At 36.6% G+C, this 11,316-nt stretch overlaps 1 protein-coding gene across 1 annotated transcript; it reads right to left on the bottom strand.

Annotated features, from left to right (window-relative positions):
- Positions 1-713: 713 nt before the first annotated feature.
- On the bottom strand, positions 714-9,664 carry crabp1b (cellular retinoic acid binding protein 1b). Its single transcript, XM_084403937.1, has 4 exons — positions 9,411-9,664; positions 7,581-7,759; positions 4,799-4,912; positions 714-1,201 (listed from the first exon to the last, which is right to left on the bottom strand). Exons 1-4 carry the CDS (start codon positions 9,478-9,480, stop codon positions 1,151-1,153), a joined length of 414 nt encoding a protein of 137 aa, XP_084260063.1. The 5' UTR covers positions 9,481-9,664; the 3' UTR covers positions 714-1,150.
- Between the last annotated feature and the right edge of the window lie 1,652 nt (positions 9,665-11,316).

Genomic DNA, 11,316 nt, shown 5'->3' with positions numbered 1-11,316 from the left:
AGTTAAGCAGTCTCTGGAGAAATTGGTCATAAAAGGCTCTACAAGTCCATAACTCTCAGAGCATGAAATGAAAATGTCTTTTTAATGACAGATGGAGAGTTGGATTCCAACACTTTCTTTTGACCCTTGATTCTTTTACAAACCATTCGCTACATATTTTTTGTTTGCATTTGCAAATGTCTTATATTAATGAGCTTTCATATTTTGGAGACAATTTATTGAGTGTGTGTGTACCTGATATTCCCTACGTTATGGGAACCAAATGTTCTCCACAAGGATCGAAATAATACCAGTAAATTTAGACCATATGGGGACTTTTCTTTTGGTCCCCATGAGGGAACACGGCTTATAAATCATAAGAAATTAAGTCTTGAATATCAAAAAATGCAGAACATTTCTGTGATGGGTAGGGTTAGTGTAAGGGGACAGTTTGCACAGTATAAAAACCATTATGTCTATGGAATGTCCCCATAGAGAGAGAGAGAGAGAGAGTGTGTGTACATGCGTGTGTCTCCGTGTGCGATTCTGAAGACTCAAATAATTGCTGCTGATCAGAGGAATAAAATATTACATTTTAAAATATATTACAATAAAACAGTTACATGAAATGCAAGCATGGTGAGCATACAATTCTTTTCCAGCTAATGACGCTATCAATTATCTTTCAATAGAATTGGTTAAATATATTAAAAAAAATTCACAATCACATCATGAACAAGTACATGTCTTTATTATTTCATGCACGGTCAGTGACTGAAAAAGAAACTAAAGTAAATTAAGTTCTTGAGACGTGGCTGCAATGAACCATCGTAACTGTGCTAAGAATGCTTTATCAGATATAACCATGACTATAATAACTAACACCAGGATCACTCAATTCCCCAACTGTCCGGCCCTCCCCAAGGGTCCTGTAGCCCAGCTTAAATCTTAGAGCTCGTGTCAGGCCTGACTAACACTGTACATATAGGCTATAGTTAATAAGAAACATTATAAAAATGAATCTAATGATTAATGCACACAAATGGTATCCAACTTAGAACAGAAGAAAGTATCAACTAACAAACCACAGTGCAAGTTAATCATGAACAAAGTGTTATTCCTTCAAAGCTGCAAGTGCCGGAATATCCCTCCATCTTGTTCATCTCGGTGCTCATTCCCGTACATAAATCCGTGTGCACACCACATCGTCGGCCCCAAAGGTCTGAGCAATGAAGACAAACAGAGAGAGAATGCCATGAACTCAGTCACTCTTTCAGTGTTATACACAGTTCATTTCGTTTACCATGATTCATTTTGCAGTCATTAAGACACCCTTAAAATGACCTTTTGCATGTAGCTTGTTTGAATCGTGCATCACTGAAATGCTTTGACCGATGTATTGATCGAATTAAGAGGAAGTGCCTCTGACATCTCGATGCTGCCATTTAATGGAGTTTGAAAATCACACCAAAACAGGACTAGAGCAGCTGACAACACTATACACCATCTGCGCTCCAGAGCAGGACCACCTCACACACTCTTTTAAAAAATGGTATTAGCACAGGCCATCTGGTGTGTGTGGCAGTGCCGTGGGAGACATTAGAGAGAGGAGTGTCAGGCCCCTACACACCGCCAGCATTCCTACATGTAACATGATCAATTAGACACATTTGCAAAGTATTTTATGGGTCACTGCCAGTAACTTTGCTCCATGATGCCAGCTTTTTGGTAATGTGTGGCCATTTTTACACAAAACACACACGCATTAATCATTAGGGTAAGAAAAAATGATGATACTTCAAAAAGATGAAGTAACGTTTAAGTGAGCCATTTATAATGAAGAGAGCTGCAATGCATAAGACAAATGGTTTATAAGAATAACACATTCATTTCAATAAACAAAAGCGCAAGTGCCATTGCGTATGCAACAAGGCATTTTTAAAATAAGCTGCAGTTGGTCAGATACTTCGGAAAGATTATTCAGCTCGTGACAAAACAGCTGGTCATGAATGGAAAGATCTGCATCACTATCTTGCATTCAAAAAGTCTGAAGGAATTGTGATGTGAGCCACCATTTCACTGCTCTGCCTAATAAGACACAGATGTGACTTCAACATGTCTTGTCTTGCATCATGTAATGCCACCAACTGTGTCAAGGTCCATTAGCGCATTAATGTAGACCAAAAATAAGACTGGACGCAAGTTGTGCTGTGTTAATGGTCCAGCGTATTTCCCTGTTGAGGTCATTTATTTAGCAATAACTTTCCGTGAATAAGAGTACATAGGGCCTGAAATGGCCTCTTAAATCACTTTTTCAACAAATGAGAAATACATTTCAGCATAAAATATAATGCAATACAAAATAATAAATGCATACATAAATAAATAAAAAACAAAAAAGTAATATAAAGCATAAAATATGCAAAAATAAGTAAAAGGGATGCAAATTTAGCTGTTACTCAGTACCAGCTATTGGTAATTTGGAACCAAATTATATATAGCAAAAATCTAACCTGGGGTAAAATATCTCTGCAGTACATTCCCATTAATATTAAAATTTTTTAGCATATCAGGGTGACTAAGGAACATGAAATTGTCTATGACTTCTTGTTTCACATGAGCATAAATATGAGGAAACACAAAGGCCAAATTCCCTTAATCATTTATCACAATGAGTAAAACCAAAGAATATAGTTCTGATGTACAGCAAAAGATTTGAGCTTCACAAAATAGAAAGTGGCTGTAAGAAAATAGCTAAAGCATTGAAAATTCCCATTTCCACCATCAGGGAAATAATTAAGAAGTTCCAATCAACAAAAGCTGTTACAAATCTGCCTGGAAGAGGACGTGATGCATGGTGAGGAGGAGAGTTCGAGTGGCCAACTCAGCATCACCACATGTTGTTTGGGAGGTTTCAAGAAAAATCCTCATCCAAAAACAAACCTCAGCATATTCAGTTGTCAGACACGACTGGAAAGGGACCTGATTCTATAGTCAGATGAAACTAAAAAAGAGCTTATATATGTTTATACATATACAGTGCAATGCATAAGTTAATACACCCATGCTAATTTCAGTTAGCCTAAAAGCTAGTTTGATTTGCATTGATGCAAATCAAACTAGCTTTTAGGCTAACTGAAATAAAACCATGCCAATCTCTAGGTATGGTGAATGCTATGTGATGATGTGGGGCTATTTTAATTCCAAAGGCCAAGGGAACTTTATCAGGATGCATAGTATCCTGGATCCATGAAGTAACTGGCCTTTAAAAATAGAAATCTGCCTGCCTCTATGGGAATTTAACATGGGGGTGTCCAGACTTATGCACCCTGTATTTTAAGGAAGAACATTTATTTATTTACGATACATTATTCATTCACAAAGAAAATTGGTGTCCTTAAAGGTTGGATTTTTCCTAATTTTTTAAATTAAGGCATTAAGTTCAATTTCCAAAATATGATTTTTTATTCCTCTTTTTAGTCAACTTTAGCATGGGTGTATTAACTTATGCATTGCACTGTATATATAGCCTATATATATCCTTAAAAAAATTAAATAACCAGGTTGAATGTTTGATCTTGATGGATGCAGTCAGCCTACTTAAAATTATGTACAACTAAATTAGATTGTTTTCTTATTTTCTGTCATAGAGTAGAAAGTGTCCAAATAATGTTATTTATTTAGGTGTCAATTTAGACAACAGTTTACAAGAATATAGCATTTTTGCGAGTCATGTTATGATTTTTGTTAAAAGGATTTAATGTAATGACCTAAACATCAATCATTAGTTTATATAAAAATTATGATATGGTTGTATCATGTACATATAGTGTCAGAGGTCCATTCATGTGGGTGGGACATACTAAAATCACAATTTAAAGACATTTGGGCCTGATTTGACAGACAAGGCTTAGATTAAGCCAGGATTAGGCCTTAGTTCAATTAGGACATCGAAGTAGCGTTTTTAACCATGCCTTAGAGAAAACATTGTGAATCTTGAGACCAAACGATGGCACTGACATATTTTAAGATATGTTTCTTTCAGGTAAAAGTGACATGTATTTTGTCTGTGATTATCACTAATAGTTCTCACAACAAAAAATATGATGTTTGTGCTTCTAATGCTTTGAAAAAAGTATTGGCATACTAAAGTGTACTGAATTTTGCTGAAGAGGTTACTGAATAAAGCATAGTGAGCAAATTCAAAATTGGGCCTCGGTCATAACTTGTGTTATATGGAGCCCTTCTGAACTTTTAGGTTTGGCCTACACATATCAAACTACTTATAAATAGCATGAACTTTATGTCATGTCATGACTTTTCATCAGTAAAATTGCACAAGGTGCATGTGAACCAGAAATTAGTGTCACACAAGGTTAGCTGCTACTGTAGGTTGCGTCCTGCACAAGACACCTTTATTGAATGCTCATTTTCATGGCGCATATTTTCAGTGACCCATGTGAAGAATGGTAAAAATCATTTCACAGTGTTTCACCATCACAAGTCTTTCCGAAATCCGCTTTAAAGTTTACAACAGATACTTGAGCGAAAGAGGAAGGCATTTGATGTCCCTCAGGGGCAGCAAAGCCAGTAATAAAACCTCCTCACTTATAAGGCCAGTTAACTGTTGTCCATCTGGCCTATAAAAGACAGAAGGCCAGATGTTTACCCAGTGTTGCATTTTGTAAAAATTCCAAGCAAATAAATGAATATGAGCAGTTTATCACGGGTGTTAGTAATCGCGACCTTCAGCTCAGAATAGAGGGTGCCAGACACAGAATGAGTGATTTTTAGTAGTGTTGATGGAAAAGTTCCTCACCAGGATGAGTTCGTCCCCTCTCAGCTCTCGTGTCCAGTACGTTTTAGGGCCGTTACCATCCACAAGGGTTTGCCTGCAGGTCATCTTGTTCTCTGTCTCCCATGTGACCAGGCTCTGTGGATAATTACAGTCTAATGGTAGTCTTTTGATCTACAGTAGATCTACTGAAAAAAAAAATTCTTTCCAGGGAAGGACATTCAAATCATTCTCAGAGGAGTTCTTCTGTCCATTTGCATTTGAATTATGATCTCCATTGAATGTTAAAGGCTCTTAGGCCATTGATTTGAGGGAGTGAATCATAAGTAATAGGCTGAGGAGAGACGCCCACCACAGCTATACATTTTACCCTTCTATATAACCTCTACATACATTTCTCTGTATTACTCACCCTCTCTGCTTAACTAAAATCTTGGATGACTAAATATACAGGTTTCATTTCATGTTTATTCTATTATGCCAGATAGCCTCTGCCAAATATCTAAATAGAAAATGTTTGGGTGTTGACTTGTGTCAAAAACAGATGTTTATTTTGTGCCAGATCTGTGGTTACTTTTATTTGCCTGTTAAATGGCAGCAGTCATAAAGGTTAACTTGTTAAAAAGGATTTCCAGCACATGACAGCTCGGCCTGCAAGCGCCGATTGCCCTTTCTGCAGCCTCTGATGGGTCGACAGGCTCTGAAGGAAAACTCAGCGCCCTCACGAAACACATCCTCTCATATCAGTGCTCATCAGTTCTTTAGTATGCACACATTATCTTATGCAGTGCTGGATGTGATGGTGCAACCGTTTGAGTCAGAATCCCCTCAGATCCATTTAAATCCAGGAGATTAAAGGTGGAAGACATAAGGGTGACTGAAACTAGTCTAGATAAGCCTGCAGTATTGCTTTGATGCGCTTGTGTGTCACATAATCTAATTTACCAAACTATCTGTGACCTAAATAAGAGGTGAAAGAATTTTGTTTTGTTCATTTGTTTTAAAGAAATCTCTTATGTTCAGCAAGGCTGCATTTCTTTGATATATAATTTAATATATTCTATTTTAATATCTTTTAAAATGTAATTTGTTGCTGTGATGTCAAAGCTGAATTTTCAGCATCATTACACCAGTCTTCAGTGTCACACGATCCTTCAGAAATCATTATAATATGCTGATTTGCTGCTCAAGAAACATTTGGGTAACACTTTACAATAAGGTTCATTACTTAACATTAGTTAATGTGGTAACTAACATGAACTAACAATGAGCAATTCATTTGGGTTACACTTTATTTTAAGGTGTCATTATAGTGTAATTATAGTAATATTAAGCAACTGCATGTACTTACTATAGGATTAGGATTTGGTTGAGGGTTAGTTTCGTGTAATTATGCATAATTTACTGTTATTACTATAGTAAGTACATGTAACATATGTAACAAGGACACTGTAAAATAAAGTGTTACCTACATTTTGTTACATTATGTATTAATCTTTGTTAATGTTAATTAATAAAAATACAGTTGTTCATTGTTTGGTTCATGTTAGTTAACAGTGCATTAACTAATGTTAACAAATACAACCTTTGATTTTAATAACGTATTAGTAAATGTCGAAATTAATATAAACTAAGATTAATAAATGCTGAAGAAGTATTGTTCATTCTTAGTTTGTTACTTATTAACCTTATTGTAAAGTGTTGCCATTTCTTGTTACATCATTGTTGAAAACAGTTGTGCTGCAAACTATTTTTGTGGAAACCATGATACATTTTTTCAGGACTCAATTTTAATGAATAGAATAAATTTAGAATAAATAAATAGAATAAATTCAGGATTTAATGAATAGAAATTTCAATTTAAAGGTATAGTGGAGGATTTTCTTTTTCCGGGTGGATCATCAAGACTATTGGTCCTCCTAGTTGTCAATCATTCTGGTGATATGTTTACGTAAGGCCGTCGTATGTGCTCGTCCCTAGGTAGTTTTCGCTTTCTGCGCATGCGCACTTTCAGGTGTACGTTATATGTGTGGTGAGCTACGGTTTCAGCCATTCATTGAAGCTCGCCGTTCTCACCGGGTTTTTTCAAAATGTCTGAGGGTCGCAAGAGAAAAAGTGTCTACGAATTGTATGACAAGAAGAGAAAGGCCTCTGAAGAAAGAAACAAGACCAGAGTGTTTTGGGGAGAATATTTCACACGCTGGCGTGCGCTAAAAGCACAGGTTGGGCTTCCCACTGATGCCTCAGTCGCGAAGTTTCTACTCGACAGGTAAAGTTTGGCATGCTATTTGGAGAAATCCATTTAAAATCACTGCTAGTAAAAGTTAATGTAAGCTATGATTAGCGATGCTAGCCCTGGCACAAGTCACGCACTGCGCAGACACGATAAACATCTCAATTTGTCTAAAGTAGCCTTATGACCAAATGGTAAAAGGTATCACGCTGAAATGGAAACTAGGCTCGTGCATGCTCTCCCGTGCACACGTTTAATAGGCGTTCCCTCTCGGGAGCAGGTAGAGTGTTGCGCATGTGCAGTTTTTCAAAAAGTGGAGAGGGCGGTTCTTTTCAAAAATTCGGGAAAATATACCTTTAAAATATTTTGTGATATTATAAATGTCTATGCTGTCACATTTGTTCAATTTAATGTAGCTGAAAAAGTGTGAAAAAGAAGTAGTGTTTGCTATTCTTTTTAGGGTAGTCTATAGGCAGCTGTCTGTACATAGTTCTTATGATTTGTCTTATGCTCTTTTTCAAATGACAATATAAATATTGATCACAACAAAAGAAAACCCCTAAGCGGTATTACCTTGCACTTACGCCCATCCACGGTCTCTTCGTTGAACTCTTGTCCTATCTGGAAGTTGATTTCTGTGGTCCTCACAGTAGTGGAGGTTTTGATGTAGAACTGTTCTCCGTTCTGACGGATCTCCACGTGTGGTTTGGAAGCTGCTGCACAGGCCACCTTCCTCAGCATAGCGTTCACCCCTACATTACACAAAAAATGTAATCATCCCACATTAGTTATGCCAAATGTGTCACTTTGCTTATGTAAATGTTTTCAGCTCTATGTCATTGAGACAGAGTGTCTCAAATTGAAAGTCTCCAATTAAAATGGCAATAAATAATAACTCCATGAGCACATCACTCTCGACTGTGTTGTAATTATCCACTTTCATATAATTCCCTCAAGACGGTATACTTACATCATTTATTTGTATCTGCTGCAATAGATACTGGGGCAAAGGGAATATCTGATCTGCTTTCTTGTTTTTTAATGTGTCTGATGTTCATTTTTTCCTAGTCCTTACTGGGGCAAAGCAAGCATTCATACAGCTGTGGTATGCCATTTTCTGCATAAATAGTTTTCAAGTGACCACAGAGTAGATTGTTATCAGCAGATGTTGGAAATAAGGAGTTGTAATGACAGGGTGTTGACTGGAAGGAATGCCACGGCTCTTGGTCTTGTATAGTGCCTATTGGACAATGTTGAAATTCTAGGACTAATTGCACATTTTTGGCACAGGACTGTAGTGTAAACTATTAGGGTGAGTAACTGTTTGATCAGTTTCATAAATATTTAAATCCTCATTCCTCTCCATCCCAAAATGTCTCTCTTTATGTTTGGAAACAATTTAGCGGCTTTTCTGGAGAACTGGCATCAGTTTCACTCACCATTACTTTATTTTTTGATTGGAAAATATGACATTCGTTGATTCTAATATGCACACTATACTGTTCAAAAAGTTTAGGCTCAGTAAGATTTTTTTATTAATACTTTTATTCAGCATTAAATTGATTCAAAGTAACAGTTAAGGTATTTATAATGTTACAAAATATTTCTACATTTTAAATAAATGCTGTCCTTCTGAACTTTCTTTTTCATCAAATAATCATGAAAACCACAGTGTATCATGGGTTCCACACAAATATTAAGCAGCAACACTGTTTTCAACATTGATAATAAGAAATGTTTATTGAGCAAAATTATTTCTGAAGGATCGTGTGACACTGAAGACTAATGATGCTGAAAATACAGCTTTGCCATCACAGGAATAAATTACATTTCAAAACATATTAAAACCAAAACCAGTTATTTAAAATTGTAATATTTTCTGTACAATTTTAGTTTTAACTGTATTGTTAATCAAATAAATGCAGCCTCTGTGAACATTAGAAACGTCTTTCAAAAACATGGTAGTGTAAAGTAGTTGAATGGTAGTGTAAAGTTCTGAACAAACTTTGACCAAACCATATTTGCAGGGGGCCTCATAAAATGGTTATTGGTGTTAAACTATTAGATTTAATTTAATTTTGAAGAAAAGAAAAAAAATCCACTGAGTGGGTGCATTTTAGTGCCCTTGCTAAATCTCTTGCACTGTCTCTCAAGCTTTGAGAATTTGAATACGAATCCAGGCAACTCATGCTGCCAAAGAAACAAAAGAGACCGAAGAAGCAGTCCAACAGCCCGAAAATAATAGTGATTTACTCTTCACACTAGTTAATCCATGAATATGCTATTGAAGACGAAACAGCAGAAGAAGAGAGGATCCTGGACGCGGCCTAAACGTCAGGATAAAACAGTCTAGTGATCACCTACGACACACATAGTGAAGGATAAAGTGAGTGGATCACTTACCGAGCGCTTTCAGGAGTTCTTCAAAATTTTCACTGCTCTTCATCTTCCAGGTTCCAGCAAAATTAGGCATCTTGACCTGTTCCTTTTTATCAGTGTTACTTTAAAAACTTAAAAAACCTAATGGATCTAAATAGATCTCCAACCCTTTTTTTTTTTTTTTTTTTTTTAGATCTAAGAACCTGTCAATCTCCCCCCGTTTTCTTCTTCTCTTTCTCACACTGTCTCTTCTACTGTCTCTTTCTTTCTGTCTCTGTGTTACGCCTTCTGGACCACTGCTGATAGCAAGCATCTGTGACGTACGTCAGTGGTCCCTCCCTCCCGCCCAGATGGATGTAATGGCTTACAGGAGCCATTCTCTAGCGCTTCTCATTCATTTCACATCCTTGAATTCATTGCTTTAATACTATCCGAGCCGTCGCATTTATTCTCATATAAAGCTCTTAAGGACTTTAAGTAGTCAGTTCACTCTTATAAAGTCTTTTTATCATTCTGCCAGTTCTGAAACTTTTGGATGAATATAAATGTAAGCAATAGGTTTCATTTTCTGCCCGTGCATTTTTTAAAAACCATTCCGAAGTGCTGAATATTAATTCTTTTTTTACAAATATATGCGATTGTTGAAATGTATGAAGTGTATACTCAAGGATATACATTAGATCGTCAATTTGTTTCTCTTTTAGACGACATACAGCACATTTTAAAAACAGCCCTGAACATTTCCCATGAAGACTCATTCATCCCGGATCCTGCCTCCCAAGAGGAGAAGGACAGGAGCCCCAGGAGAGAAAGAGGGGCCCCCAGGCTGAACTCCTCCCTCCCCTGCTCGGCAGTCTGATTTGTTCCTGTCCCGATGTTGTTTCATTTATCTCATTTGACAAAGTGCCTTTGAGACAGCGGTTGATAATTAATGTAGAGAGAGGGCAGAGAGCACTCTGTCATTTCTCCAGGAAGTATCCAGGAGAAGGGACGGACCCATCCACTCGCTCGCACACCCTCATCAGCCACTGTTTGTCCCATCAATCAATTGATTTGGTATGGGCCTTTAGATGTTGCTGTGTGTGAATGTATCTTTTCTCTCCTTTGTTTTTATAAGGCCCTGGTGAATGTGCCAATGTGTGGTCCATGAAATAGACCGCGCTATGCCAAGATCATGATGTGGAGGGCCATTGTTCCTCAAAAACCTGCAGAACGTTTAAAGGTTGCATTAACATACTGTATTGTCTTGTGCCATGTTACAGTGGACTGTTGCTTTTAAGTCATTTTAGTTCACTTATGGGGAACACTTTATAATAAGCTCTCATGAGTTCATGTAATAACTAACACCAAGTAACAAAAAGCAATCTATTCTTACAGCATTCATTAATCATTAGTACTATGTACTAAAATTTAAATTAATCATTTGATGCAATGCTCTTATTGTGTACATACATGTTTTACATTGAAATTAATTATACATTGTACTAAACTACTATAATTGCATTGTTAAGCCTTCCCTCACACCTTCCCTCTGTAACCCACCCTTAAAACTAACCATACGTCCAAACCTGACCCTACCCGTATCCGACCTCAATAGCAGCAAGTGTTTTGCAATTCAACATGAACACAATAAGTATATTGTACCTAACATATTTTTTACATAGTTAAAAAAACGAATATACAGTGTGACCGATACAACTTTTGATCTTTAAAATGTATTGGTAAATGCTGAGATTAACATTAACAAAGATTAATAAATGCTGTAGAAGTATTGTTCATTGTTAATGTTATAATTAACGTTATAAAATGAAACTTTATTGTAAAGCGTTACCATATTCATCTTTCCTTTTGTCTTTTTATGAACACCTAGATTTTAAAAGCTTCCCATCAGGGCTCAGATGGACCTGGCTCGAGGTCATACCAGCTCAAA

This window comes from Rutilus rutilus (genome assembly GCF_951802725.1).
Source record: "Rutilus rutilus genome assembly, chromosome: 3".
Lineage (NCBI taxonomy): Eukaryota > Metazoa > Chordata > Actinopteri > Cypriniformes > Leuciscidae > Rutilus > Rutilus rutilus.
This window is presented reverse-complemented; position numbering and strand designations above follow the sequence as displayed.